This window comes from Equus caballus, chromosome 5 (assembly GCF_041296265.1).
Source record: "Equus caballus isolate H_3958 breed thoroughbred chromosome 5, TB-T2T, whole genome shotgun sequence".
NCBI classification, from domain to species: Eukaryota; Metazoa; Chordata; class Mammalia; order Perissodactyla; family Equidae; genus Equus; species Equus caballus.
The window spans coordinates 18,863,043-18,885,518 of NC_091688.1; the positions used below are offsets into that span (position 1 = coordinate 18,863,043).

A 22,476-nucleotide genomic window follows, 5' to 3' on the forward strand; every position below is an offset into this window, starting at 1 on the left:
CGATTGCTAAATGATACACCTGGTTCAACTAGTTACTAGCTGTGTAACTTTCAGGGAGTTGCTTAACTTCTCTAAGCCCCATTTTATTCATCTGTGCTTAAATGTCTATTACACGTTATCTCATTTAATCCTCACAATATCCTTGTGATGTGGGTGTTATTATTCCCATTTGACAAACAAATTCTTGTAAAGGTTAAGTGATGAGCCCACGTTCACACAGTAAGTTGACAGCCATACAATTTTCTCATAAAGGACCTCAAACACGGTAAATCAAGTTTACAAGCAAACAGTGAAGAATTCTAAAATGTGATCTGAAAGGTGGGGAGGCTCATTGGCATTGAGTATTTCCTTCAGGTGAATAATTAAAATTTGCAGTGAAGAAAAGATAACCCACAGGGGCTGATTGTTTTTTTCTCCCCTCTATTCCCAGAGCCTGGCAGAGTCCATGGCACCTTAGTAGATATCAATAAATATTTTTTGAAAATATTAATCCATGAATGAATCCTGACAGTACATGGAAAACATTGTTTATTCTAAGACCTGAATCAAAAATTCAAGGTTTCAAAACTTGAAGCCTCCAAAAGACAGAAATGAGAACACCCTCCTTTTCCTCCACATGATCTCTCTCAAACCAATGGACAGAAAAACTGTCCCCCACAGGATTCAGGCAGCAGCACAGAACAAAGTGGGAAGTCCTACCAGGAGAGGTCAGCTCTCAGCTTCAAAATCACCTCAGTGTCTTATAAGAATTCCCCAATGCATAAACCCACTTTCCTACCCAAACTGTGTCTTGGAATTGCTAATACAAACAGAGCCCTCACCTCTACATATGCACATCCCTTCATGTAGAGACCGGAGCGGGGGAAATACCACCAGATCGGCAGAAGGTCTGGAAGGGCGTCCATGGAGGACTCAAGATTCCTGGAAAGAGCATGCAGAGGCTGGCAGAAAGAGATCTTGATAAAAATTTCTTCAGGGTATCAGCAAGCTTTTTAGGACTTTGGATTTTGTCCATGACAGAGAAGAAGTAAAAGAGGCGAGGAATACAGGGCAGGCTTTTTAGGTCCAACAATCACACCTGTAGTTTGTAGAGTATGGTCCTTAGTTGCCACTCGTGCAGCCAGAACCTTTCCTCCTCGTCTTGCAGAACCACCATTTGCCTCTCAGTCTTCCCAACTGGATGGAGTTCCCTAAAAGCAGGGACTACGTTTTCTCCCCTGCTCCTTGCCCATTCTCAAGAGGAAGGCTTGCCAGAAGGCAGATGCTGTCCATTAATTCTTGGGCATTTACTTGTGTTTCACAGACTTAGAGGCAATTCAAGGACAAACTTCTTAGTTTTTCTTGCTTTGTTGACGTCATAGGGACCTCAGGAAAATCCAGTGGAGGCTACTGTCCTGAAAACTAGGAGGTGGTTCATAGTAGCTAGCTTGACTGGGGGGCAAGGTGGCACTGACACTCCCTCCCAGAAGGATGGGTGTGTGCAAACACATGACCAAGTTCCATCAGTAAAGCAGAACTCTCTCAGTAGGCTGAGGGTGAGTAAAGTTACCAGTGTCACAGATCTTTAGGGTGTGCAAGGGAATCACCAGCTATATCTCCACCTGTCTCCTATTTCTGGGATCAGTGACATTTATTCCTTTATTCAACGTTTATTGAGCACATACAAGAAACTATCCTCTGCTAGAGATACAAAGATTGAAGGCAGGGTCCCTGCCCCAAAGGCAGAGGGAAGGTAGATGGCTGTCATGGAGCGAGAGAGGATGACCAGAAGTGGGCAAGTGAATTAGGGTGAGAGATCAGCAAAGTGTTATTGGGGGTGGGGGCCAAATGGGGGATTTCTCTTGACGTGTTCTGACTCTTAAAGTGGAAATTGGCCAGATGGAGAGGGAAGGGTCAGATGTTCTTGGTAAAGGTTGAGACTTTTTTACTATGTCAAGTAGGAGTGGCCCAAGCATGGCTGATGAGAGAAGAGCTCTAGCTGACTCCTCCCAAGACCTCCATCAGTTCCACCCAAGCCACACCAAATAAACATATAATCTAAGAAAAAACTATGAAAAGGAGTTTCGAATCAACCCTTTCACCTCCGATTCCAATCTGATTATTGGCCCTAGATGGAAGTTCTGGAGGAGCCACTCTGGAAACGATTCTTGCAGACCAGAAGTTTGGTATGGAAGCCGGAGAGGGAGAGGTGAAGTTTATGCCACACTGTGTCCCCATCACTGTTGGACTTGATTTCTCCAATGTTTCTTCTTCTCTTACCTGAAGCTGTAGGTGTAGACAGAGTTAAGGCTGAGATTATACACAAGGCTTATGCCAGTCAAGGAGGCAAATACCCATTCTGGGCTCTCCCTGGCCATGTCCACTGTGAGAATTTGAGTTTGCTGATGTCAGGGATCATGTCCACCATGTTCACCTCTGTTTCTCCAGTACCCAACAGAACACCCACATATAACAGATACACAGTCATTATTTTTTGGATGGATGAATAAGCAGCTGTGGATATTGGTGAGTAAATATTGTTTTCTTTCCTTTTCTTTTTTTAATGAGTGGTGAGGGCAGGATTTTAAAGTTTTATCTGACACCTAGACAGTAACCACCCCACCCTGCAGCCTCCATGGAGCCAGATCTCCTAGACCTGGAGGTGATGAGTTTCTTGGCAGAAGGTGCTGATTCTTTTTGACACTTGGCTCCCACTCTGACCTCTTTTTTGTTTTTATAAGGATTGGCATCTGAGCTAACATCTGTTGCCAATCTTCTTCTCTTTTTTTGTTCCTCTTCTCCCCAAAGCCCCCAGTACATAGTTGTATATTCTAGTTGTAGGTCTTTCTGATTGTGCTATGTGGGATGCCACCTCAGCATGGCCTGATGAGCCGTGCTGGGTCCACGCCCAGGATCCGAGCCGGTGAAACCCTGCACCTCCAGAGTGGAGCACGCGAACTTAAACCACTTGGCCACGGGGCTGGCCCCCTGTTTTCTTTATAATTATAGAATGAATGAATGTTTCGCTTAACGTTACCCATTGAAAATACATTTGTTTGAACAGCAGTTCAATTACGTCACAAGTAATTGCCCACTGCTGTGTTATAGACATAATCCAATTCCTAGAGAAATAAGCATATGCATTTTTAAAGCAGAATTACACCTGACATGAAGTGACTTCCCTGTGGATTCCTTCCTGATGACAGAGAAACAAAAGTTCTGTAATGCAGCAACAGTGACTCATCTTTTCATCTCTGAGGGCTGTTTGTCCCAGCTCAAGTATGACGTTTGCTTAAAAGATGAAACCAGCCCCATTCCAAATAAATACGACATCCGGACACCTCTTCAAAGAAGAACATTTTATTGGAATATAGGCACTCTGCAGAGTAAATATGTGGTTACAAAGTGTTTTAAGTTTATTTGCTTTATATAGTGACCAGAAAAATCAATCCACAGTGTAGATTTTTATTTCTTGAAGTTGTAGATTTCAGAAGGCAGATCGTCGAACCCATTTGTTTATAGCAAAGTAAGAAGGCATATGTAGCCAACTTTTTACCTAGTGAAGCTGTATGATTGTTGTAGTCATTTATGTCCTTCCCTTCCCCCTATTAAAATTGCTAGGTAGCATCTATCATTTAGCACTTTTTATAAAGAAATAAAATCACTTGTCTGGGAGACTTGTGAAACCTTTTGATATCACTGGCTCCAATCTGGAGGGTTATAGAACCAGATTTGAGAAACTCTGTACTAAAATATAGAAGATGGGGCCTAAACACCTGTTCCTCAAGCTCAGCCTCTTTATAAAGCTTTTGGACCAACTGGAATCTTATCCTTGTGGTCTCCAAAATACTTTTTTTGAAAATAGAGTTTACTCTGCACTATGCAAGGCACTGCTCTATGCTGCAAAGGAAAAAATGACAAACTAATTTTTTTCAAGGAAAATGTTTTTTCTCTGTGAAAGGTCAATAGTAACATAACTCATTTAAGGTCATGGAATTTTTGCCACAAATCACGTCTTGAGGTTTTACGCATTTCTAATGGATTTGCCCATAGAAGAGATCCCCAGAGCAGCATGCAGCAGCTTTTCATGCTGTTTATTTAAATCACGATAACCTTTCTCCAACCTGGAAACTACTGAAGCAACACATACGAGCCTGTATCAAAAGCAAGACGAACTCATAGCAATATGCAGTTATTTCTGTCAGCATGCTAAAACGAATAAGGACTGTTTTTAATGCACTTCAGTTTCCTGTTCCATCTTCAAATGGAGCAATCATCCTCCTTAGTCTAGTGATCTTGCCTTTGGTGAAATACGTACAGAAGAATTCTTTGTGTTCTCCAGTACGTCCTTCCACTTAGTGCCTGGTCCCCTCCGGCCTACAGGATGGGTAAAAGGAGGGCACTGATGTTCATTCATCCAACGCAGTGAAACGTTCTCTCTCTCTTATGGTTGGAAAAGTCTCCTAGCTTTCCAAGGGTTCAAGAAGCCCAGAGGTGAGCAAAGGGAGGAAGCTGGGAAGCTGCGTGGGCTCCGCCTGGGCTGGGACCTCGTCCCTCACCGCAATTCTCCTGGTGAGAAGGTCAGGCTTTGCCCCGGCCCGGCACTGCTCCTGTGGCTCCTGGCCTTACTTGGCAGTGCATCCAACCATCTGGCCATCTGCCGCTTGGACTTTGGACTTTATTTAAGGGAAGACTCCCCAAGGACAGAAAGCCCAATTAAAAACGTCTCCCTGCCTGACAACAAGCCCCAAATAGCCCCAGCACAGCGGTGTGGCGGGTGTTCCGTTCTCACATTTCCTGAGCAGCGACACAGGCCGGGTCCTTGTGAGGCACTAGGATATTAAAGTGACTTGAAGAGGCAGGGAGCCATTATTCAAGGCTGTGTGTTTCTAGCAGGAAACACATATGATGACTAAACCCTAGTAGCTGTCCTTGAAGAGACTTGACCCTGGGAGAGACAGGAAGTAAACAGAATTTCAATATTCCACGCTAAATGCAAGGAGATGAATGAGCACTGGGTACTTCACAGACCAGGAGTGGCCACTACTTCCTTCATCTATAAGGAGATTCTTTGTAGACGTGAGGATCTAAACATGTGAAGAAAAGTTAAAAAAATTCAACATTAGAGTAGACTGATCCTGATTATTTTTTCATCCTTTATGACCTAGAAATCCAAGAAATTCTTTATGGGGAGGTGGAAAGGGAGATATTTAATTCCTGGCTAAATGGTTAAACTGTGGGACAAATTCTCTAAAAAACCGATATAAACTTATTTACTGATGATGACCAAAATATATTGTTAGGACAGTTTGTTGGGATCTAACATTAAAATTTGTGGAAGGAAATTTCATGACGTAATACCTGGAAGCTTTTAGAAAATAATCTGGTATTTTTCTAAGGGACAAGAGAACACATCTTTTTAATCTTTTGCAACTAAGTCCATTCCTCCTTAAACATTAACAGTTAGAGATCACAATCCATTTAGAAGATATATTTCTGTCTATTTCCATTTAAGCGTTAAGTTTGGGGAGAAGGGAACAGAGTCTTTTTCACCACAGTATCCCAGCGCCCGGGACATAACAGGGACCCAATTAACTTGCTGAAAAACTGAACAAATAATTTCCACTTTTGGTAACATCTTTGGAACTTAATGCTATATATCTTGGCTTCTCGGTCTCTCCGTCTCTTTCTTTCTCCCTTCCTTCCTTTCTTTCTTATTAACTCATTTATTTAACTTTATTCCCTTCTGGGAATGAACCGGGACTGTTTCAATGGAAAGACGGAAAGCTGTCATGGTTTGAAAATTGGCCTATTTTTTCCTTCTAGATTAAATTCCCTTGGGCCTTTTAATTTATACTAGACAAAGCACCTTATCTTTGCTTTTTTTTTTGTTACTATGCCTAACACAGCATGTGGCATAGAGTAGCTGTTCAAATAATGTTTATTTAATTGGAAGGCTTTGCGCTCCATAATTTAGCTGGGCTCTTTCTCTGCGCAGTCTGAGGCTAATTTGGAAGGCTTTCAAGCTTAAACATGCCAAGGCAATTTTCTTGCCTCATCTGAATTGCCCCAAAAGGTGATTAATTAATAAGAATCAACAAGATTAATTAAAAAGAAATTGATAGCAGAGTTAGGAACAGGCCCAGACAGTCCCACAGACAACGACCTTCCTCCATTTTCACTCAACTTCCCCTGAGACCTCTCAGGCTCTTTGGGGCTGCACATAGCAGGGGGCACTGGTGTTCACCCCCACCCTTCCTTGCAGCCTGGCTGTGGATGAATGCTGAGTCCTTAAGAGACAGCGAAGTTGGTATAGTAGATGGTGAAGCTGGATCTACAGTATATATTTGCATTCTTACAAAAATTTAAAAGCCTTCAAGTGCATCAGAAGCAAATATGCAGAGTGTATTGAAAACCATGGTCCTACTGTTTTCTCAGTCTCCACTGCAACACCACTGCGTCCCTTGGACACCCTCGGCTGCCTCTCACCCCACTCCATTACCTTTGTAATTCCTATTAAAATGCTAAAGCAATAATTCACGGTAGAACAGCTCAGTTCCACAAAGGTTTGCCCTGTGTGTGTTTCCTTTGGTTTCATTATACAAATTAAGGAAGTCCTTAATAAAATTTTTTTGGTAACACTGCATGCAACCCCTAAGTGTACATATGACTATAACGCTTTGGCTGAGTTTGTTTAATAAGATACTTTTGCCAAGTTGTTTCACTCCTCGGAAGGCTGCTCTGGGGTACTCTCGTTCACATCCTCTTTCTCTGAATCTGGGACATCGACGTTTGGAGGATTCTCGACCACCCACTGACACTCATGAACATGGGCAGGCTTCACCTCCACTGCATCCACGCTGGCAGGAGCCTGGGGCATGCTGCTTTCCTCTCCCACTGCTTCTTCTTCCGTGGACAGACGGCTCGCACTGGGGCTGATGGGATCAGAACTGAAAATGCAATCTCCTTGGGGTTCAGCCTCCCCATCCCCAGCGCACGTGGTCCCTCCTCCTTCGTGGGCGTCCAGTCTGGAAGCTGTCTCTGGGAGCTCCGTCTGAGTGGGCTCCCCGGCCTCTGTTGGCTCCTCTGTGGGGCCAGGGCTGCTGGCACCCTCGCTGAGGCCCCCGCAGGCTGGCTGAGCCTCTGGAAATCCCTGCAACTCCACGCCACCGGCCTCGGCCTCTGGAGGGGGAGCCTGGGCCTCCCTCCCCGTGACTTCACTTTCCTCACAGCTGTTCTGACTGGAGGCAGCTGCTTGATTGGCTTCTGTGTAGGTTTGAGTTGTTTCTCCCTCTTTTCCGATTTCTTGGGGAACAAGAGTCTCTTGATTTGTATCCTTTTCAGTCACGAGGGCGGCAGACTCCACTGGGACTTCAACGGTCACGGTCAACAAATTCCTGAGCTCCTTTAAGGAGCATGAGGCAGGGGTGGATTCTGGCTTTTCATGGGTGGTTTCTTTGTCCTCAGGAGTCCCTCCAAACTCCAGTCCCGATGAATGTGTGCCCAGGGCTCCTGCTGTGTCCTCTGCAGCCACAAGATTCACCGCAGGGTCATCCAGGCTTGAAACAATGACCTGCTGGTCCCCACTTGGGGGAGGACTGGGCACAGGCAAAGAGGGGCTTTCTTCTTTGGCCAATAGACCAGGGACTTCTGGCTGCTTCTTTTCCCCTGACTCCTGGAACACTTCATTACTTGGTGTCTCACTATCTGGACCTCCTGGCAGAATGGCCGAGGCTCTCCGGGCAGGGCTGGCCTGGTTTGACCCCACGGGGGTTTTTAGATCAGTTAAGCTGGACACGCTCTCACTGGGCAAGGCCATGTTGTCTTCAAATAAGTTGTGTTTCTTCAGGATAGCAGCTTCCTTTATCACTGAGAGATACCAGAAAACAAAACATGCCATTAACACTCTGCCCTGGCCACCCTGCACTTTCTGATTTCATCCAGAAGCCGAACTCCCCTCTCAGCTTTCCTGGCTATCCAAATTTCTCAATTTCAAGTTCCAGCTCACATCTACGCTCTTCCTGGTAGCCTTCCCTGGTGACGGAAGCCTGCAAACTCCTTCCAAACTCTGGACCTCTGTAGTGTTCATTCATTCCTTCCTTTGCTCATTCACTTATTCACATAGCAAACATTTACTGGGCATGAGCTACGGGACAGGCTCTGGGAATCCAAAGAGGAATAAAATACGGCCTTTGCTTTCAACGAGCTCACAGTCTATGAACAGTATCATGTGCATCACTCCTGGAGGCCCCCATCGCATTTTATTAGCTGCTAATGTGTGTGGTTCCAGTTTGTCCACTCCGACTGAAACTCTTTGAGGGCAGGGCCAGGCTTACAGCTCCCTGCTTTTTCTTACAGTACAGTCCTCAATGTGTAATCGATACCCAGTACTGAGCATGCAGGGGCAGCCGTGTGGACCTGTAGTGTCCAAAATGAAGATCTATGTACATCCGGCTCAGTCTCGGAGGCCTCGAGAGGACTAAGAACAATGATAATAACAACAGCTGACACTCTGGACCAGCGGGCTCCGCTTAAGGCCGTGCAGGTTGTACAGTGCCCAACATATTACAGCCAGGGGGGCGCCATTCCCATCAGAGACAGCCTAGATTTGTGTATTCAACATAGTAACTTCCCAGGCGCCAGCAGTAGAATGTCCTGCTCTAACAAAATCAGGATGCCATGGTAATTTTTGGACAGAGAGCAGTCAAATGTCTAGAGGAGGCTCTTTCTAATTCGCCCAAAGGTGCGTGGTGGACTGGCAGTGGCTTTGACTGAGCCCTGCCTTTGTGCAGAAACTACACGGACATCCTGACATTCCTTATCTCATTGGATCCCCTGAGATCAGCTACTGTGATCTGGGGCTTGTGCCTCGCCAGTTTTCTTTGTGGAGGAGTTTTTGCAATACTCAATACCTTCCCCATGGAGACCAGAGACTTTTCAGGCCTCCACTTCCATGGATGGCCCCCTCCAGCATATTTCTATCAAAATTTTCCTAGCCACACTCCTATCTCAAGCATGGCCTGATTCCACAGGACACGGGGTGCCAGAGTCCGAACAAGGCTCACAGAGTCCTGTGTCATCGCCCTGTGTCTTTTTCTATACAGCTGAGAGGAGGTGAGGAATGTGCTGAGAGAGCAGCTGGTAGGCCCTGCCACTGGAGTCACCTCCTCTCAGCTCTGGGAGGGGTTGTGGGCCTGTGGCTTGGAAGAGCCCTCTTTCCTTTGTTCTGTCTGGAACAGCTGGAGGAAGAGAGCTGTTCACGAGACACCCTCGGTTTGATCTCTCAAGATCTTAGTTTTCTCATCTGAAAAACGAAGCTTAACATTCCCATCTCACAGAGTTCTTATTTGTATTGAAAGAGAAATAACGTCTAAATGGGCCAGCACGGCGTGTGCCAAATCATGAACGCTTAAAGTTAGTATCCGTCCCTTTCCTCTCTGTCTCCCCTCCTCTTCACCTTTCATTCGTGTTGATAAAACCTGTCTGACTTACTGGGTGCTCCCGTCTATCTAGAGTTCTCTCTAGCACCGGACAAATCTTCCTTACCTTTCAGAGTTTCATCAAGGAGGATCTGATGTAAAATCTCCTCATAGACGTTTCCAACGTGGATCATATTGGTGTGATCTGCAAAGATGAATTGCTCATATTTCTGAAGCTCCTGGAGAGCAAGAGATAAGAAGACGCAGAGGTCAAAGCGTGAGACACCAGTTCATAGAGGAGATGCGGAAAGGGCCAGTCCCACCCTGGATCCCCACCTTGCTTGGAGTTTGTGGCACTCTGCCATTGGTTGTTCTGTCCGTTTCCCCAGCCACCATCCTTTGCACTGGGCACACCATCTGTGTACTTCAAGGAAGTGGCCACCAGAGATTCCCAGCATCTCAAAGCCTTGTCAGTGAGTTTGGGGCCCTCTCTTTTTTTCATCATAACCAAAATGTTTTCTTCTTCCTTTTTTTTTTTTTTCTTTTTTTTTGTGAGGAAGATTGGCCCTGAGCTAACACCTGTTGCCAATCTTCCCCTTTTTGCTTGAGGAAGATTGTCACTGGGCTAACATCTGTGCCAATCTTCCACTATTTTATGTGGGATGCCACCACAGCAGGGCTTGACGAGCGGTGCTAGGTCTGTGCCTGGGATCCAAACCTGTGAACTCCAGGCCACCAAAGTGGAGCATGCAAACTTAACCACCATGCCACGGGGCCAGCCCCCTTATTTACCAAGGTATAAGTTACACACAGTAAAATGTACACATTTTAAAAGTACAGCTCAATGATTTAAAATATGTAAATATACCTATGAAACCATAACCCAGATCAAGACAGAGAACGCTTCCATCACCTCTACTTTCTTTTCCAGTCAACATCCTCCAAGAAATAAGCACTGAACTGATATTTATCACAATAAACTAGTTTTTCTTCTTATTGCACTTTATATAAATGGAATCATACATTCTTTCGCATTTGTTTTTGAGATTCGTCCATGTTGCCCCATGTATCAGTAGCTCGTTCTTTTTTTTTTTTACTGATAAAAGGCATTCATGATATGAGCAAACTAAAATTGTTTCTCCATAACCTGTTGCTAGATATTGAGATTTTTCCCTTTTTTTGATTGTTATGAAGATAACTGCTATGGACCTTCTTTTGCATGTTTTTGTGGATTTAAGGACTTATTTATCTTGGCTACACACCTAGAAGTGAGATTGCCAGGTCCTGGAGGAGACATATGTTTAACTCTATTAGAATGGGACCCCTTCTCAGATGTGGGGAATCTCTAGTCAAGGACTTTTCAGGAACATTCTCCTCTTCCCCTCCACCTGGCCCTGGGAGTCCTTGATTCCCTCTAAGACAGCCCAGGCATGATGCAAAATCCTTTAATGCTTCCTGCTTTCCAAGAGTTTCCAAATGGTTTGCCTGTTATCAGCAGGAGGACAGGGCAGAGATCAAAATGTCCCAGGGATTAACTAAGTGAGCCTTGCACCTCATTGTGCTGGAGGTGGCTCCCCACACCTGGCTTTCAGTGACCTGGGGACGTAGCAGTGGGATTTGATGCCTTTGGCTAGAAGGAGGATTTACAGCAGCCGATCAGAAGCCACCACATTCAGATAACTCTCAGCGCTAGGACTTGGGGGGTCTGTGGCCCAGGACCAGATCCAGCGGGCAATAATGGGGTCACTTTATACCCATCCTAGGGGAAGCCAAAGGGTTGAAGAGAGATGAGCTTCCATGGCCTCGAGAGGGTCTGTGAGACAAGAACTGACCCACAGATGAGTACTGGATGGAGAGAGCACTGCCCAGGAGACTGGACACCGCCCTGGACCAGCTGTGGGACCCTGGGCAAGCCACAGCACTGCTCTTCGTCTCTCTCTTCCTCTGCAAAATGAGGGGCCCGGGCTTACGTCTGCAACTACCTTTCGTCTCCCCATGTGGTCTCCCACTCCTTACTCCTCTGACTGTTCTTCATCCCTCAGGACTGGGCAAAAGCAGGACTCTGGGAAGTCCTCTCTGGCCCCATAAGCAGAGTTGGGCGGCCTCCTCGGAACTCCGGCCATTGCTCTTCCCTGTAAGGCAACTGCTGTGCTCATCGCACGGCATACTGTGTGCCTGTCACAGCTCTAGGCTGTGAACTCCAGGACAGCAGGGATGCTGGCCTGGCCCAGCACCTGGATCATATTTGATACATATTTAATACATGTTTGCTGAATAAATAAACAGTAGAACTTTAACATTTCAACTAGTTAAATAATTCTGTGGAAAGGAATAATTTCTGGGGATGTTTATACTGTTGCAATGTGTCCAACTTTACAAACAGTCTTCCATATTGAATTGATTGAACTGGGTATGTTTAATTCCCTGGAGTAATTAAATTGGAATCCCTGAGAGTGGGTCTTGGGGAATCAGATTTGTTTTAAAGCTCTCTGGGCAATTCTATTGTGCAGCTTGGGTTGACCCCACAGACCTAGGAAGCTGTGACTTAAAGAACCAAAGGAAACACACTTTTGTCAAATAAAGAATGCTTCTCTGAAGCAGATACTCCCATAGTTTATATGTTCTGTAAATCCAGATTTTTAAAAATCTCTTGACACTGATAGAATACCTGTCTTTACCGAAAACTCCCAGTCACAGATTCTTTTGAAATCAGTCTCTCTCTCTTTTTTTTTTTTGAGGGAGATCAGCCCTCAGCTAACATCTGATGCCAATCCTCCTCTTTTTTTTTTTGCTGAGGAAGACTGGCCCGGAGCTAACATGCATGCCCATCTTCCTCTACTTTATATGTGGGATGCCTGCCACAGCATGGCTTGATGAGCTGTGCCATGTCTGCACCCGGGATCCAAACTGGCGAATGCCGGGCTGCCAAAGTGGAAATGTGCAAACTTAACCGCTGGGCCACCAGGCCGGCCCTCTGAAACCAGTCTCTTGATTGAAAATCACAAGAGCCTCTTACAGATTGGTATAGCTCTATTGATGCTTAGAAAGAGGGGAGCAGTTGAGAAGGGGGACTTTCCTCATCGTCTCCTCTTCTGAGAGGAGGTGGCTCCAAGGCCCCCAAACTGCCTTTGGGATTGAAAAAGAAAAATGCCCTAATCAGAATGTCTGTGTGCAGACATATTCAGGGGTAGACTGAGTCATCCCCTGGATAGATGAACTTTTCCATCCACATATGGCCTAGTGACCTTCATATGGACAGATTCTTTACTCTCCTGGCTCCATCAAATCCTTTTCCATGAAAGATATATACCCCCCAAAATAAATGCCAGGTACTAGATATGCTGATGCTCCCTTGAAGAAAAACAGCATTTACAGACATACATAAAAATGACCGAAGAAATTTCCACAGTAAAATAACTCTGTCAAGGATTTTAATGTTCTGAGGCTTAGAGGCTCACTAAGCTGCCAAAAAGCCCTTTTTAAATTCTAAAAATCTCCTTATCACTTGCTCCAAGATCATTTCTGAAATGTCGAAGTAGCACCAGGAGTAGAATGTACCCTTTACTGAGCACATACCGTGTTATCAGTGAGTGTGAGCGGGCGGTTACCAGCTCTGTGGCTTTGGGCCCAATTACTTAACCCATCAGATTTCCTCATTTGTACAGGAGGATAGAAATAGCACCCTCTAACAGAGTTGTCATGAGAACCACTGAGATAATCCATACAAAGTGTTTAACACAGTCCTAGCACGAGGTAAGCATTCATCAAATGTTAACTGGATCACTCTAGTCTTCTCAAACTTAAGAAAGATTTTCTAGGATTTTCTCCATTTTCTAGAAGATCAAATGTAGGCCAAGAGAGAGGAAAAGTGACTTGCCCAGGGCCCCAGAGCCGACACACAGAGAAGCCAGGATTTGAGCCCAGGTCTTGACCCAGCTTCCAGAGTCAGCTCACCCATGACTCTGCTCTGCAGACTGAGTCTCACACCTTCATAATCATGGCTGTCACTGGTTGACTGGTGTTTGTAACAGCTTTAAAGGGTTTCAATTTCATTGATTTCCATAAACAAACGTTACTGGATTTAACAGAACAAACATCCTTCTGTAATCGTGTTACCTAAGGTCTTTTCCTGGAGTAAGTCAAGTGTCAGAGGACACGTTGGACCTATGAATCATACTATAATGAGGAACACCTGGCATCCTCAAGTGTTCGAGGACAACCCTTAACTTGGCTCAAACTCAGATCGTTAGCCTTTGAGATTTTGTCTTGTCCAGAGGTTGGTAAACCCAGTCAGTTGCTACTTTTTGTAAATAAAGTTTCCCTGGAGCACAAACATGCCCATTTGTTTGTGTATCCTCTGTGGCTGCTTTTGCACTATAACAGCAGAGATGAGTAGCTGCCACAGAAATAGTATGACCCAAGAAGCATAAAATATTTACTATCTGACCATTTACAGAAAAAGTTTGCTGACTGCTCCCTGGTCTAAGCTACCGTTTGCAAGCACATCATGGCAAAAAAAACTCGCTGGAACTTCATAGGCAATAAGGGCAGGCTTTTGGGAATAACCCATCCTCTTACTGGTTTGCATGTGGACGCCAGTGCCTTCTGCACGGTGGGAAGTGTGATTTGAACCAGCGCCTCTTGAAATATCTTCTTCCGGATGGTGCTGCTGTCATAATCATATTGCTGTCAATACAGAGATAGAAACATATGCTAAATAGCAACATTGCAAGCTGTTAACTTTCGCTTAAACAAAAACTCAGCTACTCACTTCGTCTCCCTTTTCCCCCTAATTTCTGAGGATCCTTGTGGTGTTTCCAAGGTCTCAGAGATCTTTCTATGCAATTCTCTCACACTCTAGGTGGACGTTATGATTGATAACGACCCTTCTTATCCTCCCCTCTTACAGATATGGAAACAGAGGTAAGTGAAAACAGAGTGACTTCTGTGTTATAAAGAAATTGAGGACAGAACTGAGGGATGAGTTTGTGCTTTGTCACCCCTGTCCTGGCTAGGTCCATGGGAGCCAGGACTATCTCCTTCATTCCTCTACATCCTGAAAGCAGGATCAGTAGGTTGTAATGATTTCCACAAGGGAAGAGAGAGTCTGGCTCATAGCTACATTAACATGGTGGTATGTTAACCAAAGAAGTTTAGTATCTAGAACAAGAAAGACGATGATTTACTCTGTTCTGCATGGAACGTCCAAACCTAGAGAGCAGGGTTTGGTTTTAGCTGTCACTTTAAGGGGGTCACAGACAAACTGGACCAGAGTCACGGGCATGGGAGCAGGAGGATCAGACCAAATAAAGAACGGTTAAAGAGATGAAGTCATTTATACACACAGGAGATCGTAACTTGGGGCAAGATTATAGCCCTATTCAAACAACCAAAGGATACCATGTGGAAGAAGGACATGAACAAAGAGGGTAGAACTAGAATTACCTATGGTGAGAACTTTGGCTTAACATTAGGAAGCATGTGCTTGTCGTTACAAGTGCCCAGAGAAGAAATGGAGTGTCCTAACAGGTATAACGTGCCCTGCCACTAGAGGCGATACTGACATTGATACTATCTTTTTCTCAATGGTAGCTTCGTTATTATTTGTGTTACCCTGATCCATATTGCTTTTAATCTCAATGATTTGGTTACCAAAGTTTTCTACTGCCTGTGAGGCATCAAGATGGGGTGCGAAATTCAGGGACCACCTCCTAGGCTCTGTGAGACTTTGATCTTCTGCTCCAAAGCACTGTTTAGGGGAAGTAGGTAGTAAAAATTAGTGGACTAGGTTTAAGGATAGTTTTAGCTCTAGGCTCACCATTGACTAGCCTGTTGAGCTTACACAAGTTATGTGAGCTCTTAGAGAGTCACTTTTCTCATCTCTATAATGGGGACATATTCTAATTATCTCACAAGGTCTTGTGAGGCTCAAATGAAACAGGATAGGTTTAAAAAGAGCTTTAAAAATATACCATATTTGTGCAAGCTCCTAGTATTACAGCCATTTTGATATATACTTATGCATGAAGCACATTTAAAACAATTTCATATAGCAGGTATCCTTTCCTCAGAGTATTTCCTTTGCCATGCTATTTTGATTTTTCTAAAAAATGCTGGCTAATTTAAATGGGTTTTACTGTACTGTAAACTCTTTGAAGAAGGAGGCTGTGCCTTGCCTATTTTTTATATTTCATGTAATACCTATCACGATGCTTTGTTTAAACTGGACAGACAATAAATATCAAGTCCAATTGCTAAGAAAGCAAGCTGGGACATGTCACTTCTAGCCAATGGGCAATGATGCTGAGGACTCACGCTGCCTAAAGTGGCCACTAGATGGCAGGACAGGCATAAAAGTCGTGCTGGGGACCAGCTGCTAGATGATGGTTACAGGGGCCACAGGGAGGAAAGGTTAGAAAGAAAAGGGGGCGGTTGAAAAAGAGAACCTGTGATTCCGCTTAACTGAAGAAATAGGGATCACATTCTTGTTTTATGCTTCTCACAAATGAGAGAACGCTTTTTACCTTTAAGACTCGAAGCTTAACCTTCTCAATGGCGACCGCAGTTTTGGAAGCCTCTCCTTGGAGATGCGGGGAAAGTAACTGCTCAAAAGTGAATACTGCATTCTCCATTAGCTAGAAGCCAAAAGCAACACAGACACAGCGCAGTCAGAGGCGGATCACTACCCCCACGTCTAAGTCGGCTTGGTGAGAAGGGAGGGCATGACCATCAGAGATGAGAACCCTCAGGCACAACTCTGAGAGGGACCCTGGGCAACAGGTCCTTATCCCACTGCATGGATTGTGCAATAAACAGGCACATGGCCACATTGGGCTCAGTAAGAAGCTGGAAAATAAACACACTCACACGCATGTGTATGTATGTATGTATGTATGTATGTATGTATGTATTTTCTTTCCTCCTCTTCTTCTGCTCTGAACCAGAAAACCCAAGACCCTGGAATTGAGAACACCACCATCTCCTGTGGTCACCCCCTTCCTCCATTCTCTGGTACCTGCAGCCAGGGCTTAACAAGGTGAGGTGGGAGCCTTGTCCAATTATTTTTTGGCTGCTTTAATTCTGCACCTCCACTTCTGGGTGGATGTAAACCACGCCAGCACGTCTCTCTCCCCACTTTCCAGCCTACCACCTCAGTCCTCTTCCTTTCTCTGCCAGGCTGGGAAGGGAGGCAGGCTGAGGGCTTGGTGGAGACAGCGGCTGACACGCTCATGGGTCAGGAAACGGAAGCACTTCAGATCTCTTATTCTCTGCACTGGTGCCCGCATCAGTTTCACCCGGGTTCAGGATTATCAAAGGGACTGCGTGAAACTGCTATCCAGTATTATTCCTTGTCCAGTTTTAATCCTTCACAACTCAGAGGTTAGATAACAAGATGGATCACTTAATCTTGCCTATAACTTTTAAGAAAAAAATGTTCCTTTCTTCCCCAAACCTGTGATCCCAAAGCATCCAACACAGACCTTTCTCACAGCACTCTCAACACTGTAGTGAATTTATCTAAGTCTCTGTCTCCCTATCAGCTCCCTGAAGTGGGATCTGGTACAGCGTCCAGCCCCACAGTAACCTCCCCGGAACATCTATGAAATAGAATTGCACTCTTATAGCTTCAATGATCACACCCTTTCTTCACTTATAAAGCACTATAATATGTAAAGAGTTTGTGCTATTCATTCCTGTTTCTTGTGGGGAAGAAAAGGAACCTATCAAGTAAACTGAAGAAATCTAAATATGAAGCTGTGATTAATTGATTCTTAACTAGGTTTGGGAATTGATTTAAGCCAGTGGATCTCAATCCTGGCTGCATATTAGAAGCAGTGGGAATGAGAGTATGGAACATTTTTTAAAAAAATTATCTATCTATCTATCTATATGTATGTATATATAATCAGAATCACTTGGAGGTGGGCCCTAGACATCAGCATTTCTTAAAAGCTCCCCAGATGCTTCTAATGTGCAGCCAAGTTTAAAAGCAAGTAATTATCAATTAATGCCGCTTTCTTGCCCTGAGATATTCTTCTTATGATGTTCATCAACATGGAATAAAGATGAAGCCAGCTGGAAGGACGAAATACGTCCTCACTCAACAAGATAACTAAAGACATGGGCCTCACTTCCCTGAGCGGCACTAGCGCACCACTCATTTGTCAGCATGCGCTTCTCTGCTCTGCTCATCCTCACCCACCACGGATGCCCCGGCCGCTCCCACCTCTTGCATGTAGTTCTGCGTCCTCTGAACCACCAGATCAACATGGGGGAATCTGAAGCGGCTCTTGAGATCCTGCAAGCGCTCCTGAAGCAGGTTGACTTTACTGTAACAAGGTTCCATCTTCACAGAATCCAGTGGAAGATGCCTAAGCCGGTCTAGATTCTGCATGTTGGTGAAGGGGAAAATTAGACATGATCAGACATAGGGAGCATATTACATATCTATTAGAGATTACACAGATTCTAAACAATCAAATGTATGTTATCAGAGTCAATCACATCTCAGGTCACTGCATCTGTGACGTCCTCATTGTCTTATTTCCTTCCTTCAGTGAGTCCCTGGGGCAGCTCTGCTGATAGGACAGAGACTGAGAGAAGAACCAAGTGGACGATGGGAGGACCCAGGGGTGCATTCAGGGAGCCCCATCTTCTTAAGCTCTTGATGGATTCCAAGCTCCCACTTCCAGAGCTTAAGAACTAGGCAGGCAGGCTCTGTGGCACATGGAATTGCTGCTGGACCCACAGCCTCCAAAGCCTACTTTAATGAGTACCATTCCTCTCAGAAAATCCCAAGGAGGTCGGGATGCCCTCCCTGGACTCCTGGACTCTAGGAGTGAAGCCAGAGCCCCCACGGAGCTCCCCTCTGCTGTAGGGTCTCTATGGTGCTAGTGGGTGGGGAGGTGGGTGATAGCAGAGGCCTGGCTGGGGAGAGGCATCCAGTGTTAAAACTGCAGTCCCTTACCCTCTAGTTTGCACAGGTGATAACGTAATTGATGAGGCCATACAGCTTCCAGCAAGAGGACCGGGACAGACTTCGTCCACTAAAGACCTCAAGTGTTATCAACATACTCTTACGCTACAAGTATTGTTGCCAACAGAATGCATCCTATTTTCCAAGATTACTTAAAAATCATTTTAAAAATTGAATATTGGAGATCTAGAAGAAACAAGAGAGTAAGTGGAGAAGACAGAAAGAAAGGTGCTGAAAATGAGCCCTTAGAGAAAATTGTGGAGTGACACAGAGTGAGTATGAATGATACAGGATGACCAGATTTTCAGGCCACGGAAAAGAGAGACATCAAGATTTCTCTAAACAGGATTTTTAAAAATTTTTTATTTTACATTTTTTGCTGAGGAGGATTTACTCTGAGCTACCGTCTGTTGCCAATCTTCCTCTTTTTGTATGTGAGCTGCTACCACAGCATGGCCACAGACGAGTGGTGTAGGTCCACGCCCAGGAACGGAACCCAGGCTGCCCAAGCAGAGCATGCCCAACTTAACCACTAGGGCACTGGGGCTGGCCCTAAACAGGAATTTTTAAAGAGCCCATTCTCATTGTCTTCATAAAGGGAAAACCTTACTCCCTTTAAGAAGTGAGTTATAGAGAGCTCCACTGAAGTGGAATTAATGATTAAAAGCATGCTGTCACACAATATGTAATGTGCCTATTTTTAAGAACTATCACATAAGCAGACAGGAGAGGAAACACAGGTTACCACTCTGCTCCATTCAGATGGGCAAAAGTTTAAACAAGTGATAATACCTAATGCTGATGGGAATCTGAGGGAGAAAGTTCTCTGCTATTCATAATTGGTAGGGATGTAAAATTTCAAACCTTTTTTTGGAATGCAAATGGAAACATCTGTTAACATGAGAAATATACTTACCTTTCAACCCAGCAATCCTGTCCCAGGAATCTAGCCCATGGCAATAAAAGCATCAGAGTATAAGAATATATGTACCAAGGTTATTTATTGCAGCTTTGTCCATGGTGCCAGCAACATTTGAATGGGTGACTAAATCGTGCTGTATCCATATGTGAAATATTATGCAGCCATTACAAAGAATGACCTAGAGCCAGGACAGTTAACTTGGAAACAGTTTCATGAGGTGTTTTTGAATGAGGAAACTGATAAGCAGAGTAGTATATATAAGATAATTCCATTTTTCTAAGAGAAAGCAATCTAAAAAAATAGCCTATAAATGTGTGTTTTATATGCTATATAAGCATGGGGAAAAGTACAGAATGGCATATGCTAATTGGCTAACGCTGGTTACTTGAGGGATGGTGGGTGGTGTGGGGGAAGAGGCAGAGTAAAAGCAAGTTTAAAACAGGCTACAATAAGAAATCTCAAAATATTTATGAAATGATCTTGCTTATGTACAATTACATGTGCATGTGTGCATGAAGAAATAACAAAGGAAGAGAAACAGAGGTATCTGGCTTTATCCACTGACTTGAAGGGATGTCCATCATGACATGCCAGGTGTGAAACAAAGCTGCCAAGTTGTCTGTCAGTGACTCTCAAACTTTAGGTGCATCAAATCCCCTGGCGGTCCTGCTGAAACGGCCTGCTGGGCCTACCCCCAGATTCAGGAAATCACTGGTGGGGGCCTGAGAATTTGCATTCTTTGTGTGTGTGTGCATTTGAAACATGTGTGCACTCGTTGTAAATAAACCTGTCCTCATTTGCCTATTTTCTTTCACACTTGCTTCAGGTTCTCTTTCTTTCTTCTTTTTTTAACAATTGCTAATTAATACTGTTTGTACAAACATTTTGTACATCCAAACAGATAATTTGCATTTTTAACAGCCAGGTGATGATGACACTGCTGGTCCAGAAACAACACTTTGAGAAACATTGGTTTTTATCATGAGTCTATAATTTTGGAAACAAACCAACAAATGAAATTTACATAAATGAGGATATACGCTTGTATATTTGTAGGAACAAGGAAAAAGTACGTGAAAACACATACTAAGCTATTCATATTAGTTAATTCAGGGAGTTGGGAGCAGAGGTGTCCTGGGAGTTGGAGGTGGACTAGGATTAGGTGGGTATGAGTGATGAATTTTGCTCTTATATATATGTATATTTGAGTATATTGTTTCCCTCGTACAAGCATCTTACTAATTTTGCAACTTGGAAACCATTAATAAAGGAAACCAGGTAGATGGATAGATGAATGGACGGCTGAATGGGGTGGTTGGATGAATGGAACAAAAACTAGATGAACGGATGCAAGTGCAGATGAATGGAAGGAAGGAAGTGAGGGGAGAGGGACAAAGGAGAGAAGGAAAGAATGGATGAATGCAGATAAAGCTGCAGAGAAAAGGCAGCCCCAGGCAGAGCATTCACACTCAACTCCTTGGCTTCATATCCTACCTCCTTGAGCTGGGCACTGTTTTTGGTGGTCTGAAAGTTCTGGCTAAGTTCATCCACTTCTTTTTCAAAGAGTGAGCGCACTTCACTGAATCCTGAGCTCACAGGTCCCATGAGCTCCTCCAGAATGGACGCCAGGAATGGTTGCACACTCTCTGCACAGCTTCTCTCTGCCGGCTGGGCCACCATGGCTGTGGTAGGAAATAGCCAGAAAACCACAACTTGTAGCAAAATTGGATTCAAAGGTACTAGAGCCTGGCCAGGGCTGAACAGTGCCCTATAGAGCCATTTAACAGCTAAGGCAAGCTCAAATGGGTAAGACACACCAGCACAGGGAGTCCTGTGCCAGCATTCACCATGACCGACAACCATTAGATGCTCTGAGAATTGGAACAAACAGAATACCTCCCCTCCGCAAACTTTCCTCTGCCCTAGGAGGAAATGAATTTTTCTGCTTGGTCCTTAAGAACATGCAATGCCTAATACAATAGAAAAACCCACCTGCTTACTATCAATCACCATCATTATATATGCATAGTCTGTCTTCTAAAAACACAACTTAAGTTTTTTTTAAATTGAGGCATAATTGACATATAATATTAGATTAGTTTCAGGTGTACAATGTAATGATTCGACATTGTATATAACAATTTATTACGTTTTAATTCATTTCTCTAAGAGGTAATCAGCCGATATAATTCAATTCCTCTCTCCCCTCCTCAAGAGAATTTTTAAAAACTCAAGTACAGTCTTTTTTGGGCAGATGGAAACAAATCCCATTCAGTTGGCCCCCCCATCTCCCATTCCCACTCCCAAGTTTTAAAAAACCACTATTTTTGTTCCTGATAATCAAGGACAACATGCACAGTGACAAAAACGTAGAGTGCAGAAAATCATAAAGAGGGATGGAAAAATGTAACCATACTCCCAGTTCCAAGAGGCAATTCTTGGTCTTTGATTTAGAAGAGGAAGAACACAGTAAAGCTTGATTCAGTGAGTCTGCACAGGACATGGAACTCTGAATATTTTTTAAGGGCTAAGGTCATTCTCAGGATTCACCAGGTTTGGAAGCAGCCTTCTAGTAAAGGAAGCCTGACCTGGAAGAGGGCAGAGCTTGCTCCATGGACCCAAAGGCCAGCTTTGTGGAGCTGGGTCAGTCGCGGAGCCTTGTCAAAGTATCAGAACTGAGAAAGGAAGTCTAAACTCATTTGGGTGTCCAATCCTTCTATTTTATAGATGGAAAAAGAGGCCTGGAAATGTTAAGATGGCTTAACCAAAGTCACACTCTGATTTGCAGATACAGAACTACAATTCAAGTGCATTTCTTAAGTATTTATTGGCAAATAACTTACTTACAGTGAGATGACTGGCCACGTTATTTCCATTTGCAGAATATTTCAGAGTTAGGGAGGATCAGATTGCCTCTTATTTTGAGAACCTGAGATGACCAGTGCTACTAATATTATGAATAACATCAATATTTGGGATATAAAATATTAAACAGGTCATAGAATTGCTAGGAAAAGAAAACCTTTCAATTGTATGGTTCAAATATGAACAATCTATGACTCTTCTTTTAATGACTTGCTTGATACCAAAATGAAAAATTGTTTGCAAGGAGAACAAATGAATTATTCATCAATGAAGTTTGAGAGAAGAACTATTTGAAAAGCATCTCATTGAAACTG

The 22,476-nt window shown here is 44.0% G+C and overlaps 1 protein-coding gene across 1 annotated transcript in view; it reads right to left on the reverse strand.

Annotated features, from left to right (window-relative positions):
- Nucleotides 1–3,323: 3,323 nt before the first annotated feature.
- NIBAN1 (niban apoptosis regulator 1) overlaps nt 3,324–22,476 on the reverse strand; it is a 143,391-nt gene continuing 124,238 nt past the window's right edge. Inside the window, exons 9-14 of the mRNA XM_005609788.4 lie at nt 20,792–20,979; nt 17,626–17,787; nt 15,923–16,033; nt 13,977–14,084; nt 9,526–9,637; nt 3,324–7,848 (exon numbers count right to left, since the gene is read on the reverse strand). Of these exons, the coding sequence (XP_005609845.2) occupies nt 6,701–7,848; nt 9,526–9,637; nt 13,977–14,084; nt 15,923–16,033; nt 17,626–17,787; nt 20,792–20,979 (1,829 nt within the window). The 3' untranslated portion in view covers nt 3,324–6,700. The remainder of the gene's footprint in view (nt 7,849–9,525; nt 9,638–13,976; nt 14,085–15,922; nt 16,034–17,625; nt 17,788–20,791; nt 20,980–22,476) is intronic.